We start from the raw sequence: 26,703 nt of genomic DNA, 5'->3' as shown, positions 1-26,703 counted from the left end.
TCCTTCCAAAGATTTAGCATGTAACCTCCATCTATAATTGGATATCTCTGAAACAATTAGGCGCATATATCACATTTTAATGATGGAAGGAACCAAATACGCACTCCATATATTGTAGGTATGCTTAAAATACTAGATGGCATATACAGTTTTAGAATTGTAGGAGAGTTACATTTACCTTGCTAAATACTCAAGAACAATAAAATGTAGCTGTGAGTTTGAATACTGAATCCATAGTAGCAGTGAACATGAAAGAAAAACCAGAGGAACAATAGAGACTTTCAGGAGAAAAGTTGAAACTAAGATATGAATATGTTGTTCCAATTATTTCACAAGGTCTATCCTCGGCAGAGGCAGCTAGTAGTACTGGCAGATTTTGTCTGGATTTAGGTGCTTTGTCTGGATTTAGTAGGATCAAATTTGCTTATTATTTGAATGGGGACATTGCTAGAGAATTCTAGGATTGTACAATAAACAAAGAAGTTGAAAAAATCATCTTGGAAAATTGCACCAATTTTTTTATTGCTGCCAAGAAAACTATATGAAAGTGTCCATAATGTCACTAGGAGTTCAGTTTGATTTGATCCTGAGCGTTACTAAGGATGGAGCCTCTCCTTTATAATGATGCACTTTATAATGTGCACAGAGCAACAGAACAGAAACTTGTCTTTAGTTGCTTTCACTACATGATGATAGCTTCTTAAGCTTGAAGCTCAGTTTTTGAAAATAACAATTAAATACATTGGACTGCTTTTTTAATAAGGTGGCTAATGTGAAAGATTTTAGAGAGATTGGAAAAGGAATGGAAGAAAACACAATAAAGAAAGAGCAGTGGATGGGTCATTTCACAACATAGCTCCTGAATAGCAACTCAGCCAATGTGGTGAGAAGTATGGGAAGAAGTTTTCAAAGACAAACATTATTTATTACCACACTAATGAAGCTAGAAAATTCCAATTACAATTTTCAAGATTGTGTAATTAACTAGCATTAAAAAATAAATTCATGAAATCTGTAGTTATTACTTCCTTAGATTGACCCAGCTCCAGGTGGTGCTCAACAAGGACTGATTTATCAAAATTGCACAAGTCAGAATGAAAGTAGCCTGATCTCCAATATGTTGTGTTCTAATAGATAGTTGTTTTGTGTTTATCAAACAAAATAGAGCATAGAATATTTTGAACTTTAAACAAGCAAGACATTTATATTTTTGTGTTTTATTTTGTCCGTAGACTTTTAAACCTTTGGTTGGGAAAAGTGTATACAGTTCTATTACTGCAGTTGAATTTCTTGTGGACAGACAACTGGATTTCTTATCTGAGGATAGTGCCTTTCAGCCCTATCAGGTAAGAGTTTTAAAAGTTATTAAATCTAAATTACCTCAATTAAAAACATGTAATGTGTCTTTTAAGATAAGATAAGATAAGATAAGATAAGATAAATTTATTGTCATTGTGCTCAGGAACCTGAGAACAACGAAATAAGGTGCTCTTTCGCAACATACAACTAAACAACACCAGGTGTCTTTTGTATTAATATTGAAAAATTATTTGTAATCATTAGAGACTGGAGGTATATTCTTTCAAAAGTTGATACTTTTGGAAAATAGTATTGTTTGTTTATATCCTGCCTTTTTTATTCTTTTAAATAAATAGCATCTTTTTATGTACACTAAGAACATATGCACCAAAGACAAATTCAAAGACAAATCACACTTGGCCAATAAAGAATTCTATTCTATTGTAAAGTTATAGTTAAAGTATAAAGTATAGTTAATACTTCTTCCTTATCCTATTTTTCCTACAACAGTAACCCTGTTAAGTGAGATATGAGAGTGAATCCTCTTAAGTTGTTTATAATTGTATAAACAACTTAAGAGGATTGATCGCCAGTCCCCCTTGATCAGAACATGGGCTACAAATTCAATGGATTGTTTTTCAAAAGAGCACAATCTTAGTTGGCTCACAAGGTATTTTTTACATTTGCCATCAAGAATAGCTGTTGTGAGGGCTTGAGTACTTAAACGCATTCTTGGATAGGGCATATTAATCGAATTGGTCTTTCAAAACTCATTAGGGTCATCAAATTAATAGTGCACAGTTCATGGACACTGTTCTAAACAAACACTATGTTCTAATTGTCATAGCAACATTTTAAGAGTCAGTTCAATGTTATTTCCTATTTTTTATGAGTTGAATGTGAGGGCATTCCGTGAAGTTAATGGACCTATTTCTTCTCCTGAAATTCATTAACTCTTGCCCATCATTAACATTTTTCCTATTGTTGGAGGCTAGGAGGGAAGAAGTGTCCAGTGATATCATAGCATCATACCTGCAGCTTGGAGGCTGGTAATTCTTGTTAATGTGGGTTATGTTAGACTGTGCAATAAGGTGAATGACATGGTTTAGATGTATGATTTCATCAAACTATAAATATGGTAACAAGTTTCTATATTTAAGCATATAATATATAATAATATAATATATTAAACATATTAATATAATTATAATACTTATTAACTAAATCATTAGCATAATACAATGTAATATATAATATAGCAAGTTTTATCTAACACTTATTTGGAAAATCCCTCATATATTTTTTTTTGAGCACAAATAATTATTTATTAAATGTATATTTCCGCAACCTCTGTGTAGTTTACAATTGTTGAAGTGTTTAAAAATAAAGGACCATGCAAAGAAACACAAAGACAGTACAAAAGACGAAAGAGCGATAGGTAAGAAAACCTAGAAGGGAAGAATAAGAAAGTAGCATTAGTCGTTCTTTCCAAATAGAATGCCATGAATCAAAGGTACATGTGGGTACTATTCTACTCTCCAGGTCCAGTATATAAAGAACTACCTGTTATCATCTGACATGAACATAGTTCTAGCTTTTTCTTAATTCAGATGTCCTGAAGATACATGCAGTCAGTTTTGTTTCTCCTGCAAAATATGCAACACAAGTACCTGCATCTATATTAAGTTTCTTGAGAAACAAATCAAAACAATTAAATCAAGCTGAGGTGGAAAGAAAAAGAGAAGATCCACTCAATTAGAATAGAGCTGGAAGGGATCTTGGAGGTCTTCTAGTCCAACCCACTGCTCAAGCAGGAGACCCTATACCATTTCAGACAAGTGACTTTCCAGACTCTTCTTAAAAACCTCCAGTGATGAAGCACCTACAACTTTTGACGGCAAGCTATTCCATTGTTTAATTGTCCTGGATGTTAAGAAGTTTCTCCTTAGTTCCATATTGCTTCTCTCCTTGATTAGTTTGCATCCATTGTTTCTTGTCCTGCCAATGGTGCTTTGGTAAATAAGTTGATCCCCTCTTTGTGACAGCCCTTCAAATACTGGAATACTGTTATCATGTCACCCCTAGCCTTTCTTTTCTCTAGATTAACCATACCCAGTTCCTACAACCATTCCTTATATGTTTTTGTTGCCTTTAATCATCTTAGTTGCTCTTCTTTGCACTTTTTCCAAAGTCTCAGCATCTTTTTTGTAATGTGACCAAAACTGGATGGACCAAAACTCTTGAGCAGCTATGCTGTTACAAATCATCTGGTCTTAAATGTCATTCATAGAATGGTTTTTAAAGAATTCAGATGTGAAGTTGCTGGCACATAAGTTGTCCTTCAAATCAAGCTGTGCCAGGGGACTGGAATGTAACCAACATAATAACATTAAAAAAAGATGAGATTTGAGAAGTTATATGTTGACAGGTTAATTTCTATTCTAAGCAACTTGATATAAACAATAAAATAAAAATAATTGACACATAGTAAAACAAGGCTTGCCAAAGAAAAACCTGTATAGATCCCACAGAGTACAACCCTACTCACCATCATGTTACAGATTTGTTTGCTTTTGCTTTTTGTTACTGTTTTCAGAGTATCAACAGGTAAATCAGTGGGAAGGTGACCAGGTAATAGTATAATTTTCAGAAAAAATATTTGACATTTATTTTAAACACAATTTAGTATTTATGGCAAAAGAGCCTCGGTGGTGCAGTGGTTAGAGTGCAATACTGCAAGCTACTTCTGCTGCAGCTAGCTGCCTGCAATTTGGCAGATCAAATTTCACTAGGCTCAAGGGTTGACTCAGCCTTCCATCCTTCTGAGGTGGGTAAAATGAGGACCTAAATTGTAGGGGGAAATATGCTGATTCCGTAAACAACTTAGAGGAGGCTGTAAAATCTAAGTGCTCTTGCTAAAATAACAGCTTGGTGGGGGTTTTTTTTGAATTGCTAAGGAGTTAAAAACAGCAAGCAGAATGGCAGTAAATGTACAACTTTCTCAATGGAGAGAAGTAAGTATTCATGGTAGTTGGTTAATTCTTTTTTATGCCAAGTTAATTTTTCAAAATTAACAAGCATAAAAATATGAACTATTTTTTCACAACCCTGTATTTTCCTTTCTTCACATTGTCCATAAACTTAATGTCTCCAATTGTATCCTTTTTGCAAAAATCCTGTTTCCCTACTTGTAATTATTTAGGTGTAGAAAAAAAAACCCTTCCATTGGTGATAATGAGAACTTTTTCTTAGCCTGACGTTCTACGTTTATTTGAAAAAGCAAAGCAAATATTTGCAAATACAATGAAATCATGTGAGATTTTATGATATGTCTTTCACATGGAAAGCTCTCTGCTGTTGATTCAGTTGTAAGTATAACTATTGCCCTTGTGATAATGGAAATAGGAGTGATTGATTACATGACATCAAGTTGGTTTTGACTCCTTGCAGTCACATAGATTATCCAGATTCTTTCAGGTCTCTCAATTGTGTACTCATTGTCAGTGTAACTGACTCCATCCACCTTGAACAGTTATTTTGTTCTTCTCTTTCCTTCCACCTTTCCCGGCATTAGAGTCTTCTTCAAAGAGCTAGGTCTTTGCATAATGTATCCAAAGTAGAATAATTTGAGCCTGGTCATTTGTGTTTCAAGTGAGCATTCTGGGTTTTTTGTTCAATGATCCATCAGTTTGTTTTCTTAGTTGTCAGCGGTATTCACAGGAGTTTTCTCCCAACACCAAAGTTCAAAGGTGTCAATGCCTTTCCTATTCTGCTTATTTGAAGTCCAACTTTTTGCTTCCATAGAATGTCATAGGGGAACACTATGATTTGCACAATCCTAATCTCTAAGTATAGACACATCACAGCATTTGAATATCTTTTCCAAGACCTACATGGTTGTTCAACCAAGTGCTATTCTTTGAAGTGTTTGAAGATCCTTAGCATTTTTAATTATCAGGATAGAATCATTGATATAGTGCAAGTTATTGATATTTTTTCCACGTTCCTTTTTCATTTTTATTTCTACTTTGCCTTTTCTCCTTGTCACAATGAAGTGATTAGTGGGAATTTTGTGGTTATATCTGGTAAATGACTCATCACCTCCAATGTGCTGCAGTGTGAAACCATGACCTGAAAGGGAGGCAAAGAAGGAGAACAACATTCAGTGATGTGTAAGATTGTTCTGTTTATTGTTCACTACTGCTGTTTCTATGCTGCTTCACGTAGAGGTATAATTGCAAACTGGATAGCTGATTTGAATAGAGATAGCAGATAGCACATCAGCAACCATCTGTTGAGTGTGATTAAGTCCCTATATTTCTGAGAGGGATTAATAGGTCTGGAGAAGCATGCTAAATACTTAATTATTTCCTCTCTTGCTATTTTTACCATTCCCAGTCCCCAGAATTATGGGCTTCCATTAATTAAATTTCCATTTGCTATATTATTTACTCCAATGTACAAAGCCCACCCATCAATAAACTCTGGATTGATGGAAAATAGCTAAAACAATATAACCAGAATAAAAACTGTACAAACAATATAAAAGCATACAAAAACCATTCATAGTTAAGGTACCATGTTTCCCTGAAACTTAATCCCTAGCCTGATTTTTACACATGTGCCTTATATAAGCCAAGATAAGCCCTTGTGGAGGCAGTGGGTGTGGCCAGCACAGGAGGCAGCAACATGGGGAACCCAACGGCATCCAGCTGCAGCACAGGTGAGTTCATTACCTGTCCAAGCAGGAGGCAAAGGTGGGGTAGCCACGGGAAAGCTGAGAGATGGGTGGACAGGTGGCCATGGGAGGTTTGTCTTTGTGCAACAGCACCGGCAGGAAACAGAGGCAGAAGTGCTGGGAAGAAGGCAGACAATCCTGATGCGCCATGCGGGCTGCAGGTAAGCTGAGAGATGCGAAGATGAGCTTCCCACGGTCACCATCCCATCCCATCCCACTGTCTCTCAGTTTGCCTGTGGCCCACACAGCACATCCGGATTGTGTGCCTTCCCTGTGCGTCTGCCTCTATCTGCTGCCAATGCCACCACGTGAAGACAATCCTCCTGCGGCCACCTGGCTGCTCCGGCTCACCAACTCTCAGCTTTCACATGGTGTGTCCGGATTACGTGCCTCCATCTACTGCTTGGACAGGTAATCAGCTCACCTGCAGCTGCTGCCGGACAACGTTGCCCCCGCGTATTCACTGCCTTTTGTGCACGCCCCGGGGGGGCTGGGGCGCCCAGCCGAGCTGATCACCCTGATCAACATATTTCACAAAAAATAAGTCCTAGTGCTTATTTTGGAGCCCCCCAAAAATATAAGACCAGGTCTTATTTTCAAGGAAACAAGACAATCACATCTGACAATAGCATTGTGCTGGCTCTGCCATGTTCTCTGGTGCCCATGCCTATTGGAAAAACTGTTTTCCAGCTCTCTCGAAAGGACAAGAAGTTGGGGCCAATCTAATTTCCAGGGTGATGATGTTTCAAAGGAGCTGTGCCACAGCAGAAAAAGCATTTCTAGATCCTATCAAATGACTCCCTAACTGATGGGACTTGCAGTATGACCCTCCTGCTAGATCTATTGAGATGTGATTGGGGAGAGGCAGTCCCTCAAAGAACCCATGCCATGTAGGGCTTTGTAAGTCATTACCAGCAGCTGAGATTGGATTCGGAAGGAAATTGGAAACCAATGCAGTGTTTATTACTTTATAGTTCTTTTGTGAAACTACAAAGTTTCCTGCTTTGTAACCTGATGTTTTAATCTCTATACTAATTAACTCCCTTTATTTTGGTTAAATTTAAAATTACCTGCAAAATGAACTGAATAGAATAGAATAGAATAGAATAGAATAGAATAGAATAGAATAGAATAGAATAGAATAGAATAGAATAGAATAGAATACTTTAATGGCCAAGTGTGATTGGACACACAAGGAATTTGTCTTGGTGTAAATACTCTCAGTGTACATAAAGAAAAGATAACATTAGTTAAGAATCAAGAAACATAACGTACAACACTTAATGATAGTCATACGGTACAATCAACAATCAAATCATACTAGGAAACAGTCAATATAAATCGTAAGGATACAAGCGACAAAGTTACAGTCCTACAGTCGCAAGTGGGAGGGGATGGGTGATAAGGAGTGATGAGAAAATTAACAATAATAGTAGTGCACACTATGTAAATAGTTGAACAGTGTTGAGGGAATTATTTGTTTAGCAGAGTGATGGCTTTGGGGAAAAAACTTCTCGTGTCTAGTTGTTCTGGTGTGCTCTATAGTGTCGTTTTGAGGGAAGGAGTTGAAACAGTTTATGTCCAGGATGTGAGGGGTCTGTAAATATTTTCACAGCCCTCTTTTTGACTCGTGCAGTATACAGGTCCTCGATGGAAGGAAGGTTGGTAGTAATTGTTTTTTCTGCAGTCCTAATTATCCTCTGAAGTTTGTGTCTGTCCTGTTGGGTTGCAGAACCAAACCAGACAGTTATAGAGGTGCAGGTGATAGACTCAATAATTCCTCTGTAGAACTGTATCAGCAGCTCCTTGGGCAGTTTGAGCTTTCTGAGTTGGCACAGAAAGAACATTCTTTGTTGTGCTTTTTTGATGACGTTTTTGATGTTAGGTGTCCATTTTAGGTCATGTGATATAGTAGAAGCTAGAAATTTGAAAGTCTCTAGTATTGACACGATGTTGTCTAGTATTGTAAGAGGTGGTAGTATAGGAGGGTTTCTTTTAAAGTCTACCACGATTTCTAATGTTTTGAGTGTGTTCAGTTCCAGATTGTTCTGGTTACACCACGAGGCAAGTTGTACAACCTCCTGTCTGTATGCAGATTCATCATTGTCTCAAATGAGACCAATCACTGTTGTGTCATCAGCAAACTTCACTATTTTAATAGATGGATTGTTTGAGATGCAGTCATTGGTATATAGGGAGAAGAGAAGTGGAGATAGCACACAGTCTTGGAGGGGGGCTGTGCTGATTGTACAGGTATCGGATGTGATTCTGCCTAGCTTCACCTGCTGCTTCCTGTCTGTTAGGAAGCTTATGATCCACTTACAAGTGTGTTCAGGTACCACTAGTTGGTTTAATTTACTTAGAAGAGTGTCTGGAATGATGGTATTGAATGCTGAACTGAAGTCTACAAAGAGGACCCTTGCTTAGGTATTTGGAAATTCAAGGTGTTGTAGGATGTAACGCAGAGCCATGTTAACAGCATCATCTGTCGATCTATTTGCTCGGTATGCAAACTGCATGGGATCTAACAACGGATCCGTGATGGTTTTCAGGTGGGACACTACAAGCCTTTCAAATATTTTCATAACTACAAATGTTTTAAGCAGCTAGTCTGTAGTCATTTAGTTCCTTGGGGCTTCTTTGGCACTGGGATGATGGTAGAACGTTTGAAGCAGGAAGGAACATAGCACATCTCTAGTGATCTATTGAAGATTCGGCAAGCGGCAAATAAACAATAATGTTAACAAAGACGTTTCTTCCTTTCGCTATGGTCTTCAAGAAAAGATTGGACAGCCATTTGTTTGGGATGCAATAAGGTCTTCTGAATATTTTTTAAAGAAGAGGTGTTTCCTGAGAAAATAGTTGAGAATGCAATTTAGCCACCCCATATATAAATATATAGTACATTGCATTATAAAGTTTCTTACACTAAAAGGTATGTATAGTAGTGTGAAAAGAAAAAGTACAGGCACTCCTTGACTTAGAACTGTAATGGACCTTGCCTATTATGGTCCTAATGCATTGCAGTCATTAAGCGAGGCACCCATGTGATCATTTCTTTCAACAACAACAACCATCATCTCTTTCAACAACCAGTCCTTCCAGATGGAAGTTGCTAAACAATCACGCAGCTGCTTAAATGAACAGAGCAAAAGATATTCCGGCTGAAACAGGGCAGGTAACTGCTTCATGCACAGAAGGAATGCCTGCACTGGGCCAGAGAAAGGCCTTCCTTCTCCCCTCTGTGTACAAGATGGAACCAGCTCACTGTGCTAGAGAAAGGAAGCCCTTCAAGCTTCCTTTTTCCTGTGCAATGCACAAGTCCGTTTCTCCCCCCCCACCCAAACTCCTTTCTCCACCACAACATATCACCTCCCCTCCCTCTGCCCTAGGATAGAAAGTCTAACTTTCTAACCCAGGGAGGGGAGGGGAACTGGCACACTATGCTCACTGTAACAGAGACAGGAAAGGGTCTTGCAACCTTCCCTGCCAGCTTTCCTGTTGGCTTTCTGAGGAAACTGGCAGGGAAGATTGTAAATGACTATCACATGATCACAAACAGTTTGTTAACCCTTCACAAGTGCCAAGAGCCCACTCAGATCATAATATGTTGACTGCAGAAGGCACTACAACAGCCATAATTTCAAGCACCAGTCATAAGTCTCTTCATTCAGAGACTTTTTAGTGGTCACTGAATAAATGGTCATAAGTTGAGGACTTCCTGTAATGGTTAGCTTCCTTTCTTTAGAGTCTTATTCTCTAAAATTCCCTAAAACTCAAAAGTCCTTCATTCAACACTTTTCAAGTTCAGCAAGTAAGTTGTATGGACCAACTCCCAGACTGACTGGGGATTTCTTGGGAGTTGAAGCCCACACATCTTAGAGATGCTGAGCTTGAGAAACACAGCTGTAGATGACACCATGAGTCACTGCTGGGGAATACCCGGTCAAATAAATTACTGAACAAAAGGTAAAATTGTGGAGAACTGTGATTGCCTATTGAGCTCTGGTGTGACAAAAATATGAAGTTTTGAGTTTTTAAGTTTTTTTTTCTTTTAGATGTTGAAGGTAATTTGAAACACTGGACACATAAATAAAAACTGCAGTAGGTTCAGACTATTTCTCAATAGAGAATTGTGTTATCTGATTCAGCAGTTCTAGGCAAACACGGCTATGCAATTTGTGGGCTGCAGCATGTAGTCTTGAATCATTGACCATTTTCCCTTGGCTAAGAACCTTGGAAATGTGAAGGTGCTTCTACATGTAGAGACTTTTAGCTTTATTTCTTGGCAGCATTCATAAAGGCTGAGAGTCCTTCCATTTCATGTATATGAGGAGAGAAACTGCCACAGGAAGACAAATTATTCTTTTCATGGTTTTCCTGGATATAAACAGCGAAGTCTGCATTACTGGGAATTTATTTCCTGCTGCAGTTTGTGAATTTAGAAATTTAACCGTTACTGTTTTGAAAACATGCACTAAAATATAGAATTTCAGTACATAATTTCTTTCTCCAATTAAAGTTGATATTCAGTGCTCCTGGGCAAAATTACTTCCTGTTCATACTAAGTTTTGATTTTGAAATATCATTTGAAGAATTATATCTGCATCTTATCAGTTCATCTTTAATCTTGTTCTTTATTCTTTTCTACCACTTCCATGAGATAATACATCAGATTAAGTCACTCATTTTGAAATAGGGATCTTGGTCTTTTATTACTGCAGTTTTGGTCAGCTAATTTTTTTCTAGAAGACTTTAAATTTGTGTTTAAAATTATAGGAAATAAAAATTGATAGCAGTTCCTCAGGATTGTTATGCATACATGTAACTATTCTGTTTATTTTTATTTGTTTTCTTGTTTATAGCCCACCTTTGTTATTTTTACAAATAATTCAAGTCAAAAAAACGTATCCAACACACATTTTCCCCACAACAACAACTCTGAGAGGTGAATTGGGCTGATAGGGTGCCTGGCCCAAGGTCACCCAGCTGGATTTCAAGTCTAAAGCAAACTTGAGCTCACAGTTTCCTGGTTTCTATCCTTAGTCATTAGACCATTACTGGCTCTCTGTTTGATATATTCAAATGAGAACAAAATAGTGTAATACATCCTAGTTTTTAAAAAAATCCCAAGCCTTAAAATCTGGTCTGAGTCTGTTAAAAATGTGAAAGAGCTATATTATTTTAAAAACTCATCAAAATGGCCAACCTGTGTTTCAGGATGATGGTAGGTTGCTAGAATAGAATTGATATGCTGTTAGAACTTTTTTAACATCTTTTTTTTAAGTAAATAGAGAAAAGGAACCAGTATTTTGAAAATAAAATAATTGAAAGTTACACTATGTAAGAAAGGATGGGGCAAAACAGACTTACATTAATTCCTACCAAGATGGAACTTTAGTGGTCAATAGACATGTGTTCTCCCTGAAAAAAAGTGATCCTATAATTTCTCTGGATGGATGGCAGGCCCAGCCAAAGAACATTGTAACATCATCTATCAAAAGTTTAGATTTTATTTGTTTACAGCATATAGAAAAGAGCTCCTCTCCCCCCGTGGCTCTCCCTCTGGAAGATTGTGCTCTTCAAGGTGACATCCGCACATAGTCTTTTGGCTGTGCCAATTGACCTGAGGCCCTGATTGGAGGGAGTGTCATTCTGGAGCTGGTTAATGGACTAAGATAGGACCCACCTCTTCCCTGCTCACTTACCATCTTTGTTAATTCCGATCAATTTTAGTATTAACATTGATTGTTTTATCCTGGTAGTAGCTGCACCCCTGTTCTGCAGGTCCGGATTTCAAGCTCAGTACAGCAAGAGTCACTGGGCAACTGAATCCAGTGTGCATACACAAAGTCCAGGAAAGCAGGCCAGAAGTCAAACAGGCCAGGATACAAGACAGGAGGACATAAGGCACAGAACTTGGGACGTTGCTCCAGCAACACTCAAGTCCTCAGGGTGGGGCTAAGTAGGCAATGCTGGTGCAATCCTTCATGAGAAGCAAGGTTGCCTCCTCATGAGTAGTCTAGTTGACTGGCATTCTGTCTGTCTCCTCTTGCTCTATGTGTCCTTAGATCAGGATGAGGTGTGGACTCTAACACTTCCTCATTGCTAAGGGCGGCAGCTCCAACTCCCTGACTGGAGCTGCCTGGCCACCTTGCCACAGCTCGCCACCCTCAACCTGCTCTGATCAACCCAGCTAAGGCTGCTCCATCAGGCTAGCATTCTTTGAGCCCCGATCCTGACCAATACTCGACTCTATGCCTTCCTCTGCAAGCTCAAACTCATCCTCCTCTGAACTTGCATCTTGGAGTGGATCCAATACCCTGGGAGATTCTGGGGAGTGGCAATCCTAGATTTCTTCCTCTTCCCGTGATTCAGTTCCAGAATGTCTCTTTTGTCTTGCCCTCCCCACTCCTTAGAATGTGCACCTTCCTTCAGGGAACCTGCTACATTACTTTAATGCATCACAGTGAGGGAGGTGTGGGAGTTTAGGTGTGACTTGGGATCCTCCTGGAGCCCTCACTGCTGCTTAAACAGTAGATGGCAGGGGAGACCATGGACAGCTTTGATTTACAATGCTACCTGCACCAGTATATCCTGCATGTTGCAAAAAAATCCCTTTTTTTGCCTAGTTATTGCTTTGTTGCTTGCTATACAATATGGGAGGGACCCATGGGCTGATTTTTCTGTAGGTTGGATGATAGACACCATTCATAGTCAGATTGCCAAAATAAATCGTTTCTATTTATTTTTTGTGTTCAATACTTATTGTTTAAAATCCAGAAGAGCATTTCTTTTTTTAAGCTTTCCTGCAAAAATAAATATTGCTTCTAAAAGAACACTGTGTGAGTTTTCACTATGTAGAGAACTACATTTGAGTGCAAATGTTCCCTGATTTAAAAGAATTTGTCAACATTTTGACTGACGAACCCAACCAAAGAAAGCACGGTCAAGAGGATCCAATCTCTGAACTCAAAACTTTATTGAGTACATCATTTCGGCACTGTTGAGGGCAAAACCAGATCTAGCTCATTGCTGCACAAACCCACGTAATTAAAGTATAAGCTTCTCCCTCCCCCTCCCCATTAGAGCAGGTCCCATTATCCAATTGAGTCTCATTGTATTATTATGAGAAAAAGTCTTTGGATTTGGCAAGCACCAGCCGAAGTGTCCTTGGGTCTCACGGCTGTCTTCTTGATGAGTGGAGCCTACATTCCATCTCCCCCTTCTGTCCCCCCTGGTTTGTTGGCAAGCTGAAAAGCAATAATGATTGCAACAGCAAAAGCACACTTTGATCTTGACAAAATTATTATATTGGTATTAAAATTCTGACTGCATTTTGGTTATTAGTCATGGGCAAAAAAGTTTATATTTCATTGTGTGAAAGTATGAAAGTAAGGAATGTAATTCTCATTTTATTTCTTGACTTAAATCTTCTATTTTTAAGCTGAAAAAAAGATTATAGATGGGAAGGACATATGTTGCTGACCTCTGTGACAGCAAAGGCCTCTTTCTGAAAATAAGAAATAAGACTTACAATTATATATACTCAGGACTGAGACATGACTATAACGAAACATATAATCTTAAAGTATATAAAATGTATTGGTAGTCTGCTTGTATCTCTGAATTTTTTAACATCTTATTTGGATTTCAAATAATTTTGTATCAGTAATTTTGCAGTAAATAAGTCAGTTTTCTGTACAATGCAAATTGAATTTTCATTTTGTACATAATTGTGCTACATTGGTATACCTTTGAATTGTTTTTTTTTTAATGGAATATACTTTCAAGAATTAAAGAAAAAGAAGCCAGAAGTAGTTGGAAACAAACAGCATAATTACAGGTTAATAAAATTTGCCATGTATCTCACTAACTAACAGTTGGAAATCTAAGGTGCTGAATTGCGTTCCTCAAACCAGATACCATTATTATGTGCTGGGATCACAGACAGGCAACAGATGTTGTTGAACTTTTAAGACTGGCTTGAACCTTGATACCAACCAACCAGCATTCACCAATGTTGTTCCTAGATGTACATTACTGTGGCTTGTCACCTACTTAAGTGCAGGACTGCATTCTCCCATTGGAATCAGTCTAGCCAGTTTGATCTACCTGGGAGATCCAGGTGATGTCCCCTTTTACAGGTACTCCTGGACTTATGCCCATAATGGAGACCAGAATTTCCACTGCTTAGCAAGTCAGTTAAGTGAGTTACACACAGTTTTACAACCTTTTATGTCGCAGTTGCTAAGCAAATTATTTTAGTTAAGTGAATCATGCAGCCATTCAGAGTTCTTTTTGGAGGATATGGGCAGTCTAGAAATACAAAATGCTAATGAATCTGGTTTCCTCCTTGACTCTGCTTGTCGGAAGCTGGCTGGGAAGATCACACATGGTAATAAAATTATCTGAGGATGTAGCAGTCATCATAAATAAATTCATGCCAGTTACCAAGTGCCTGAATATTGATCACATGATTGTGGGGGGCAGCAGTTGTAGGTGCAAGGACTGATTGGAAGTCACTTTTTTCAGTGCCACTATACCTTTGAACGGTCCCTAAATGAATGGTTGTAAGCTGAGAACTACTGTGTTTTATTGGTTTTACAGATTTTAGTGTGTGGAGAATAAACTTTAATCTTAATTCTGTAAATACCGTTAAAATATTTTCAAGTACCTGAGACATTCCAGGTACTTCTTTTTTTGGGGGGGCAGCTTTTTTATCCAGGATCAGTTATGATCAGCAAATGTTCATGTCATATGTCCAGGGGATGTAGAACATTTTAAAAAAATATAAATTCAGTTTTCATCTTAGTGGAGAAGGCAATTTCTTTTTTCTAAACTTTGGTAGAGATGAGATAAAGCTGGATAAAATGCCAGAAATCATTGATACACCCTCTTTTCACATTTTGCTATTGATAGCAGTTTAGCTTGTGTACTTTTGATAGTATAAACAGAGTTGGTTTATTTGAGTCTACAGATAGTTTTGAAACTGTTTTCACCTTTTTATTTGGTATTAGTATTTAATGTAGAAATTGCTTTTATAACCTATAGCACAAGGTAATCACAACTACTTGTTATTAAGATTTGGACATATGTATGTACCACTGTGTCAAGTTTCAAATATGGATGGAGAGTAATCGAGAAGGAATAGATTGCCTAGCAGATATGTTCCATTTGAAACTTAACAGAAATAAAACAAACTAGAGAACGTTAATAAAGTGTCTTTAAAAAAGAGATTGAAAGCAGGCTTCTTATTCATTGAAGGCTAAATGAAGTGTGATGAGTTAGCCATTCCCATTTCTGTTTTACTTCATATCTGCAAGTCTCCATTCTTCATGCCAACCTTATGAGTTTTATTTTTTGCTGGAACCCCAGATCTATCAACTGGAGACAGTAGCTCAGGGAAAATTTATAAATACAAAGTAAAATCCAAATCCATCTGTAGATTTAAAAAATCCTGACAAATTCATATTTCAGTGTTGTTAAATAAGGAGGCTTGCTTACCCAAACATATACTGTGTCTGTACCCTTCTGTCTATCCTGCTTGAGGAGGAATTTATTCTTCTGAATATGTCTGCCAGTTTTATATACAATTTGGTTTGTAAATTTGATTTGTATTATTTTAATCCCAATTACGTATTAAGTAGTTGTATAAGCTGATTACATATAGCTTATAAGCCCTGCCAGTAAATAAATGAAGAAATTATTAAATAATAAAGCCTACTTTATAAAAAGTACCTAATGAAGTGGAGTAAATCTCCCTCCTTTCCTTTACTATTTTACATCTTTAAAGCAGGGGTGTCAGGCCCGTGATGTGTTTGGATCCGGCCCACAGGGCCATCCTGGAAAATGGAAGGGGACGGCCCGCGTCACTGCAGTCTGGTCTATCCAATGCAAAGAGGAAATATGCCAGCAGTTTGGGGAGTGGCATTAAGCTGGCCACAGCCGGCCGGTCCCCTGAGGTCAACCACAGCCCTGATGTGGCCCTCAATGAAATTGAGTTTGACACCCCTAATTTAAAGCAAGATTTTTTTAACTTCCCATGACTCCCAATTTATCGCAAGCTGACTGCAAAAAATGCAGTTCCTGTTTTTCCTTTTAAAAAAACAGCTTTCTGGAGTACATGTGGGTAATCTTGTAGTTTGTCCTTAATGCAGAGAGATTTTTGAATCTCACACTCAAGCATTGTTTTTGGCCGCAGTGTGTTCTTCTATTCCAGAAGAACCTCAGTTCGCAATGATGTTAGTAAATGTGTAACATTGAGAATGCATGCTTGGACCTTCATTTTGGGGTGAATGTAATAAGACCACAATTGTGACAAGGGAAATATTTAATGGGCCATTACACGGAAAGGAGTTTTATCAACAAATATTAAATTAATGGTATTTGATAGAATATATATTGATGTAAGTCTTTTTCATAGATTACTTATCTTCTAATCATTAAACAAGGTATTATAAATAACAAAATCCAAAATCATTTTTATATTCACTTCATATTTTTATAGTCTCTATATTCTAATTTTTTTGACAAAATTTTGGACACAGTAAGGATATTTTCTGTCATCTGTCTGATTTTTTTTCAGGTTACAGTATTTGCATCAAATACTCGAATAATAAAAGTTTACTAGGCATAACATTGTTTCTCTGTTTTCTTTAGGATGATATAGACAGTTTGAACCCAGTTCTCAGGGATAATCCACAGCTTCAAGAGGAAGTAAAAATCTGGGTGAAGGAACAAAAAGTGCAAGAGATTTTTATGCAAGGTAATTTTTGAGAAATATATCTGTTTGTCATTTAATTGATTGTCATAAACACTCATAGTGAATCATGTTTTAATTTTTTAAGATATGAAGTAATGTTATAGTATTGCATATTACTGAATGATGATTTCCTATATGGTGACCAGATTGAGTGGTTTGTCATTTCTATTGGTTGTACTTCCCATCCAAATGTATAGTATTTTCAAATGGTCAGGTGGATCTTAAAGGATCCCACTCCATTTGATTAATAATACTATTTTAAAAACTATTTAAAAATATTTTAGAGTTGAAAGTTGATGTGGTTAAGGAGGAAAACTGAATACAGATGGTCCTTGACTTATGACCACAATAAAGCCCAAAATTTATGTTGTTAAGTGGGTTTTGCCCCATTTTATGACCTTTCTTGCCATAGTTAAGTGAATCACTGCAGTTGATAAGTTAGTAGCCTGGTTGTTAAGTGAATCTGGCTGCCCCATTGACTTTACTTGTGAGAAGGTTGCAAAATATGATCACATGACCTTGAGATACAGTAATTGTCATAAATATGAACAAGCTGCCAAGCACCTGAATTTTGAACAATGATCATGGGGATGGTCATAACTGAAAAAATGGTCATAAATCACATTTTTCAGTGCCATTGTAACTTTGAACAGTCACTAAATTAACTGTTGTAAGTCGAGGACTACCTATATGCATTAGCAGTAGTTTGTTTTTCTAAGTTACCCACCAGGTTTGCGCTATATTTAAATAAAAGAGAGAAAGGTCCAAACATTAAAAATGTTGAGAACCAGTAAATTCTAAAGGTTAAGGTGGTAGACATGGGGCAGTAAGATCCAGGTTCTAATCCTCCCAAAGCGGCAAAGCCATCTGGGTGATTTGGGGCCAGTTACCCTCTCTCATCCCTAAACAATTTCAGGTCCTATGAGAAGCTGGCTCAAAGACAGAACCTTTATCTCCCCATGCATTCATAGTTTTGCTGTGTAATATAGGAGAATGCAGCAGAAAACAAATCCTTGAAGTTTGGGACATTCACTCACTAAAGGGGGAAAAATATTTCATCTGTTTCAGACTCAAAACACCCTCTTTTCAGTTTCCATGTGCATTTCAGAAGTGCTTTCTGCCTGAAGTAGGTCTATTTTAAAGTCTTCTGCTTCTAAAATGCTGGCAGTAAGAATGAGGCAGATTGCAGTGAGCTCAAAGTAGGGTGATTATAGGTCACAACAGTTTGAATCAAACACTTTATATATCCCGACCAGACAATCTGCAGCTACCAAATGGTCTTGCAAAACATATACTTAAGGAACTGGGAATGTGTTTTTTTTAGTGTATTTATTTCTTTACTAAAAATATGAACCTTCATGGATCAGATGCAGTATCTGTCTGGACTATCATGTTTTCCATATTGGTTAGCCAAATGTTTCTGGGAATTCACAGTATTTCATGAATATATATTTTATGCACACTTCCAGTGGCTTCCACTAATGACAAATCTTATGTCTGAGAAACTATCCGTATCAATTAATTTTCATGGGATTTCTCCCACATTATTGATCTGTGTATGACAGCTGAGCTCAAGAATTCTCATTCAAAAGTGTGCCTAATCTTGAATAGTTAAAAGAATTTTGAACATATACACTACTTTCCAGCCAGTTAAAGACCTAATTAATAGGGTTGTGCAATATTTCAGGTTTGATTCAGAAGAGTTGCTTTTAAATATGAATACAGCATCTGTCTGCATTCATATTTAACTGCAACTCATTTAAATAGATTGAAGATTGTACTGTTGTTTCATGGTTGCACAGCTACACTGAAAACCTCCCAAAGCAACCACATTAACGTAGAACAAGATGTAGTAACTTTAATGTGTAGAAGACAGATGCTATGTTTGCTGCCCTACATGTTCCAAAGCACTTCTGAATCTGAAGTATTGCACAGCCTGATTTAAAAAATATAAGGATTTAGTATCTGTGGTAAAAAAATTAATTTCAGTTTGCCATTATAGTACCTCTGTTCAGTCATTGAAACCAGAACCATTGACATAGGAGTGGATAATAATTTATATACTTTTCCTTAGTAGGCAAAACCATTTCCTATTTTGGCCAACAATATATGTTTAGATGTGTGTTTTTAAATCCCATATGTAATTCTGTTGGGAGCAGAAGCTGGATAATGAAAAGGCACCATAGAGAGCACCATCAATTCCTTTGGAGGTTTTTTTTCTATTTGCCTCCTGTTATTTAAACCCTGCATCCCCAGAAGATAATACTTTGTTAATTATTGTTAAAGCAATAACAGAAGTAAAAGAAAGAAGGTACATCAAAACACAACAAAGTGTGACAAAAACATTCAACATTATTTTGTCAAAATTGGCACTGAGAGCTGCAATTGTATAATATTGGCAACATTGTCAAGGCCATAATGGCTATACCGTTACGGCTATACCATTGGAGACACTTGCAGTCTCAACAGAAGGGAATTCTGGGAATTGCAATTGGTTGAGTAGGCAGCATGCTATTATCAACCCAATAGCCTTTCTAACCCACTATTTAAGTCATTTCAGAACATATATATTGCATTCCCCCTTTTCTACCCTTTCAAATTTTTGTGGTGATATTTGGAAGAAAAATCCAATTGCAGTGCAATGTTAAAACTTTTCAGAATTCCCATCTCTTGAAATGAAATCTTTCTGCAGATTCACCGTTATCCATTTATTCTTTTGATCCTAGTTTGGAAATTAATTTCTCCTTAAATTTTCCCTCAGTGCATTTCCCACTGTTATTTGCTGTTCCTCTAGGAAACTGGAATCCTTCCTTACCCATTTCCTTTCCTTTTATTTTTTTGTTTTTTTTTATAATTAGATTTTTAAAAATTGAGAAGAAACATAGCAGAAATTGACAAAGTAGTTCACAGAAACAAAAAAATATTACTTACAATTTATGCAGGGAAGATCAATAAAGAGAAAGTATTTAGGCTGACTCTGCATGCATCAAATGTTTACTTGAACTTCAAATCTACAAATCTAAAGGAGCAGTGCTAATTAATGTATGCAATCTCTGTATCACACATTAATTTATATAGAACTCTTGCCTTAGTTCTCCAGCCACTTAATTTCAGGAAAGCAATGCTTAGACACTGTTATAATAACAGTGAGTCCTCAATTTAAGGTTCTGGTTTAATGCAACAAACCAGATTTCTGCCCGGTTTACCAAGATAAATAAATCTATTACATTCCAAACACTCCTGACCTGGCAGTTAATTTTACATCATTCGCAATGTCAGGTCATTTGTGTAATGACATAATTAACCCAGATTATATACATTACCACAAATGACATAATTTGTAATTTAACAGACATTCAGGAGTAATGGACACCCCCTCTCCCCACTGAGTCTGGTAATCTAAGGTAATGTGAAATCTTGACTTTTTTGCATTGTGCCTTTAGCATATGTTGTTTTCTATTTGCTGATAAGCTGTCCCTTTTCTATTTTGGTTTGTTTTCTGGGATCTTCCAGATATCGTTTTCCATAATAACTTTGGCTGGAAATTAAATATGTATATATCAAGAGCCTTGGCAGTCCCTAGCTGATCATTTTTTTGGACTCAGATATTAAACAGTGTCAGGTCTACTTAGAGTACTATAGATCACCAAGGCCATCACCTGAAGTTGAAAAAAGTCCAGAAGACAATGGCAAACTCCTTTCAAGAAGACTAAAAGAAAGTGTCCATGAAATGACAGAAGTCAAACTTGACTTGAAGGAAACCTTTACAATAAGAAAAGTGACATAATAATGGTTTGGACCTACTGATTTTGAGATTGCTCTGTTTTTCAACTCTCCCTGTGCTGATACTGCTAATACTTTAAACATAGTACATCGTACTACATAATCCCTAGGCATATAGAATATCAACGTTGTCTGCAGGCCATCCGTTGGATAGTCTGCAGAAATACTACCTAATGGGGAAAAGAATCTGGAAAAAAATCCCTAGAGTATATTCCAGACTAATACATTTATCTGCCTGTGTAAGATCATATTGCAAGCAAATTTATAAAGAACAATATAATAACATTCAGTACCTTGAACAAACTCTGGTGTAGTTATGTTGGATATAAATATTTATGATATGAGTTGTATTTAATTGTAATGGTTTCTAAAGTGTTTATTTTCTGAATCTGGATAGATGAATTCAACCAACTTAAATATAGTTATTACATTAATATAAAACTTAATAAATTAAAAAGTGAAGATATGTTAAGAAACAAACAGCTGTTTCATTCCTTGGATAAAAACTTTGAGGTAAGTAATTCTGCACTGACAAAATATGTTAGTCCCAGGCTTATACACCACTCCTTCATTAGCCATTGTTAAAGTTGGTGGTACCCTGGATAAGAATACCAAAATGACATGAAGATGGAATTTTTTAAAATGTAATTATGAATAGTGTGGCACAAGGAAGCAGTTTAATGAACCCATTTACAGGAAATAAGATAATACTGTAGAAGGATAGTCAATACAAAAGAATATATAACTTTAAAAAGTGTGGTTTATTCATGCATGAATTTTAAATTGACTTCTAAAGTAAATTGTTGCTTCATGTGACATATTTGAGCTAATACGTGACTTAAAAGTTATATATTTAAATTTATGAATGTAATGTTGTTAACAGCACATTTACAGTGGAAAGAAACAGACCACTGAAGTAAAAAAAAAATCTGTAGTTGATTTTGGGGAAATCTTGGCAGCTGTGTAAACCCAGACTTCAGGGACTAAATTCTTTCTATATGTTTTTAGTAACATGCCGTATGTTGGGACAGCTTCAGGTCATAAAATTAGGCTTGCTTTTCTGTTCAGCATCTTGTACTTAACAGATGAGTGCATTTCCTACACCCACTGGAATCATGGCTTGCAAAGATTTATATTCCCCACCCACCCGGAAATTTAGCACTTTATATATATATATCAATATATTTTATCAATATCAGGAACTTTCAGCACTGAATTCAAAAACAAATGGTAGCCTTTAAAAAGCATGATGGACATTGACTTTTCATTATTTGGGATTGTTTTTATATTTAACCTCTACTGCATGAACTTCTAAAATTAAACTCTGTTGAAATATTATTTCAATAATCCTCAAATGTTATTTTCATTTTTTGAAGGTCCTTATTCTTTAAACGGCTATAGGGTGAGAGTATATAGACAGGACTCTGCCACCCAGTGGTTCACTGGTATAATTACTCATCATGATCTGTTCACTCGCACTATGATTGTTATGAATGATCAGGTAATTATTATTTTTTCTCTACTGAAATTGTTCTTTAAAAGTGCATCAGCGCTGAAACTAGATATGAGCGTGTGATATAATTGGCTTTAGATTGATTTTGTACATACTCTGTTTTTAAAAGAATGTTTAATAGCTTAAGATGAAAATGACTGCAACACTATTTTAATTTTAAAATGTAAATATTTTAATTGGTAATTTGGAGTTTTATTAAATGTGCCTTGATTAAATATAAACAATTCTTGGAACAAAAGTAAATTGAAGAATTATTATAGTAATCTTTGATTTTCTTGAAGCATAAATGAAGAAGAACCCCAAAAAAGATTGCCAACTAAAGTTTTGTCACAATGATTATGGATTGTGGTCATCTCAGAGAATGTTTTAAAGGATTGGTTGGCAGTTTAATTGTACCGAATTCAAAATAATTGAGGGAACACTTTTCCATATGATACTGATTTAATAGCTGTACACTTGCTAATATAGTTTGGCAAGACTAATATGGCTTAAAGAGTTGAATGATATTTTGAAGCATATCCCAAAATTTTGGAATTAATAATTAGATAAAGAATTATAGATCAGTCAATCATGTGACTAAGCAAAAATATTGTGATACAAAGACAATCCTGCCCTGGAGTTTCAACAAGGGATAAACATGTATTTGGGTATTTTTGCTTTTAAACTGGCTTTCCATTAATGTAATAGATTGTTCACTATTACTCAACGGAGTCAAGGTTTAAGACTGTGTTCAAAAGCTGAGAGATGTTCTATATTTATGAGAAATGTCTTTATCCTTTTTTCAATTTTTTTCCTTTTTTTCTATTTTATTTAAGTTTTTGAAGCAAATTTAAGAAGTGAAGAATTTGGGCAGCTTGCTCAGTATTATAAACTTCATCAAATGTCAGTGGATAGTTATAAAGGCCAATATAACCTTTTATCTAGTTTCATTTTAATGCTGGTGGGTAAAGATGTAAAATGTCACTAATGACTCTCCTTTCCGGCTTAAACCAAACACATTTCGCTTTCTGTCTTTATGCCTTAATTTTATTTGACTCAGATTATGACCATACATTCAGCAACCATTCAAAGTTATGGTGCTGTTGAAAGAGGGCAACTTAGAAGGGTCCTTGGAGTTACAGCCATCGCACCATTCCCTCAGTCGTGTAATTGTAATCTGGATGTTGCCCAATTCGATTATGATGTTGCAGCAAACCTTAGTTGTGTGAACTGAGATTTCTGACAGTCCCTAGTGCAGTGAAGGCGAACCTTTTCAGCACCGAGTGCCCAAACTAGAACACATGTGCATATGTGGGTGCTGGAGCGCCGCACACAGGTGTTTTGGGGGCATTTTTAGGCTGTTCTTTGGGCTGTTTTGGGGCCATTTTCAAACCATTTTTGGGCCATTTTCAGGGCGGTTTTGGGCCATTTTCAGGGCGGTTTTGGGCTGTTTTTGGGCCATTTTTAAAGGCCTTTTTGGGTTGTTTTTGGCCCAGAAAATGGCCTGAAAAACACCCAAAATGGCCTGGAAAAGCCCCCCAAATGGCCTGTTTTGGGGCCGTTTTCTGGCACCCCGGCACCTGCAAAGACCAGCTGGCTGGCATGCCAGAAGAGCAGCAGCTGGCGATGGTGTGCATGGCCACAGAGAGGGCTCTGTGTGCCACCTCTGCCATGCGTGCCAAAGGTTTGCCATCACGGCCCTAGTGGCTTTTCAAAGCAAAGTTAATGGGAAGGCCAGCAGGAAGACAGGATTTCATAAAGCCCTCATTTAACTGCTAGAAATTTCATGTACTAAATGATGTGGTGGCAACCACAGTGCTTAGCAATGGAAATCCTGGTCCGAGGACTACTACCTGCACAAGAATTTCTCATTTAGGATAAGGGGCGAAACCTTGGCAGATCCCTGATAGATTTAAAAGAAAAGAGGCCATTTTCATATTTTTAATACATTTTATTTCTTTAAAACCGCCCTTTTAAATTGAATTTGAGTTTCCAAATGATCTTCTTATAGACGATACAAATAGAAAATGATTGTTTTTCCTCTAATAAAACAGGTATTAGAGCCACAAAATGTTGACCCATCTATGGTTCAGATGACCTTTCTGGATGATGTTGTTCATTCTTTGCTGAAAGGTGAAAACATAGGCATTACGTCACGACGCAGGTCTCGTTCCAGTCAGAACAGCAACACAGCTCACGTAGATATATTTGATTTTTAAATTATATTGTCATTTTTATGTCTATATGTATTTTACTAATGATTTGTAAATGTGCAAACATGTGTATCTATTTTAGGGCCACTATACCCGAGCTCAGGCAAATAGCCCGAGGCCAGCAATGAATTCCCAAAATGCAGCACCAAAACAAAATTCACAGCAATTACAACGAAATGCTCGTCCAAATAAAAGGAAAGGTTCCGATAGTAGCATGCCAGAGGAAGAGCAGACAAAAGAAGAAAAATTTGACTGTTTAAGCCATGGAGGTAAATAATAATAATTTTATAAGGATAGTAAGAATTTTCCTTCTACAAACAATATTAAGGATATTTTTTTTCCTTTGCAGAAAATTCCAAAAGTAAAAATAAACTATTTATTTCTAAAAGAAGAAAATCAGAAGAAGATGAAAAAAAAATGAGTACGAAGAGACAGCGTACAGACAATGCATCAGACAGTTCAGAGAGTAGTGACTCTGAAAATTCAAACAAAAGATTGACAGATTCTTCCTCGGAGCAAAATTCAGATACTGAATTGAAAAGCAAAAATATTGTAAAGATAAATGGGAAAGAAGGAAAATCCCAGAGTGACATAGTAGAAGACAACATCCTAATAGTCAACCAGTCTCCCTGGCATGAAGATAAAAAACAACAAATAGAAAGACCAGAATCAGCTGATTTGGAATTGCAAGAAATTTCACTCCATCGAGCTGAACTGCCAACAATCTATGATCATAGTGATAATGATGGCTGCATTCAAGAGTGCAGAATAGAAAATAAGCATCCCAGAGAGCGCCTACCCAATGAACAGTTTGTAACCAATTGTCCCACACCAAAAAGTTATATTGACACAAATACTGAAACCAGTTCAGTTAATCAGACTCAGGAAAACTTATCAAGTAGTTTTAGTTTACAAACTGGTCAGGAAACACAATCTTCTAGCAGTGATTCTAAACACCTGTTTACAAATACCAACATTCTGGAAGTAAAAAAACCAGAAACTGTTGAGAACTGGATTAATAATGCCAATAAAATGGAACTGATGCAATCAAATGTTGGGAAAAATGTTTTAGCAAATGAACATTTAAATTCTGAAAAAATTCACTGTGGTTCTGCACCATCTTTAAGTGTAATATCTCTAGCAGAAGAAGGAAAAGTTCGTAAACAAACTGCAGTTTCTGAAGCTATGAAGTCAAAAACTAGTCCACAATTTGAAAACTCTAAAATCAAGCCAAACACCTCACCAGAAATTAAATATAAGCCTGCCCAGTCGCCTGATACTGTGAAATCCAAGGTCAATTACCTTAATAGCCATGTTATTGGAGTAACAAAGACAGCAGTTAAAACAGAGCCTGATTTGCCCAGGTCTATCTTCCATCCAATTCCACCTAGAGTTAGTTCATTAGAAGTTACTAAAAACCCTGTTACTATTGACAAAAAGGAACATTTCACAATTTACAGAGATCCCATTCTTCTTGGTCAAGAAACAGGAACTAATCATATGACACCATATTTACATCAGCATAATTACCCACCTCATTCTGCTTCCCATAGAACTTCTTTAAATCCAAGCACTCATCACTCTGCATTGACAGGTGCTCCCCATTTATTAGCTGAATCCTCAAATCAAACTCCATTGTCTGCTATTAACACTCATCCTCTTAGCAGTGCATCTCATCATTCTGTTCAGCATCAGCATCTGCTTCCTGCAGTTTTACCAGGAGTGCCTACAGCCTCTTTGTTGGGAGGCCATCCACGTCTAGAAACAGCTCATGCAAGCAGTTTAAGTCATTTAGCATTGGCACATCAGCAACAGCTGCTACAGCACCAATCGCCGCATCTTCTTGGGCAGACTCACCCATCTACTTCATATAATCATTTAGGACTTTATCCAATTATTTGGCAGTATCCAAATGGAGCACACGCTTATACAGGACTTGGGATACCATCGTCTAAATGGGTCCATTCGGAAACTGTTAATACCGAGACTTCTTTGAGAAGAGTAAGTCTTACCGATCTCCAAAATAACAATATATTGGAGAAATAACATACGGTGATAGGTCTCTGGGATATAGTGTTTTATGTTACCAATCTTTCTTGAAGTGGAAGGGTGTGGGCATAACTTAATCTAGCTGGTAAATTGTTGTTCAAGTTTTATTTATGGAGATAGACAATTACATCTATTATACTAACTTATTGTTTGTATATGTTAATAGAATGATGTGCTGTTGATGTAAAGAGGTACAGTAGTTTCTGAATTAGATTTTAAATTTGTTTTTAAAAAAGAAAGAAAGATTAAATTAGAATGTTCATGCTATTTAAAAACTTACCAATGTTATTAACTTTAAACAATTTCATTTTTAAAATAATCATAATTATTTTTTTAATATACATAAAAGGGTTTCTACAGAAAC

The 26,703-nt window shown here is 36.7% G+C and overlaps 1 protein-coding gene across 9 annotated transcripts in view; it reads left to right on the top strand.

The window, feature by feature from the left end:
- Positions 1-26,703, top strand: part of JMJD1C (jumonji domain containing 1C) — a 121,114-nt gene that overhangs the window by 65,344 nt on the left and 29,067 nt on the right. For 8 of the 9 annotated variants that reach the window (XR_015749336.1, XM_087964037.1, XM_087964032.1 and 5 more), the window contains exons 3-8: positions 1,233-1,346; positions 16,700-16,805; positions 21,962-22,086; positions 24,132-24,275; positions 24,373-24,559; positions 24,640-26,291. Coding sequence is in view for 8 of the 9 variants with exons in the window: in XM_087964037.1 (XP_087820163.1) it covers positions 1,233-1,346; positions 16,700-16,805; positions 21,962-22,086; positions 24,132-24,275; positions 24,373-24,559; positions 24,640-26,291 (2,328 nt within the window). In the remaining variant the exon portion in view is untranslated. Of the gene's footprint in view, positions 1-1,232; positions 1,347-16,699; positions 16,806-20,170; positions 20,207-21,961; positions 22,087-24,131; positions 24,276-24,372; positions 24,560-24,639; positions 26,292-26,703 lie in introns of those variants that run through there. The other variant, XM_087964036.1, reaches the window with a different exon arrangement.

Source organism: Notechis scutatus, chromosome 4, assembly GCF_049901735.1.
Source record: "Notechis scutatus isolate UNSWTSFEM ecotype Mainland chromosome 4, rNotScu1.2, whole genome shotgun sequence".
Classification (NCBI taxonomy): Eukaryota; Metazoa; Chordata; class Lepidosauria; order Squamata; family Elapidae; genus Notechis; species Notechis scutatus.
Note: the sequence above shows the minus strand (reverse complement) of the source record. Positions and strands in the feature narration are given on the sequence as shown.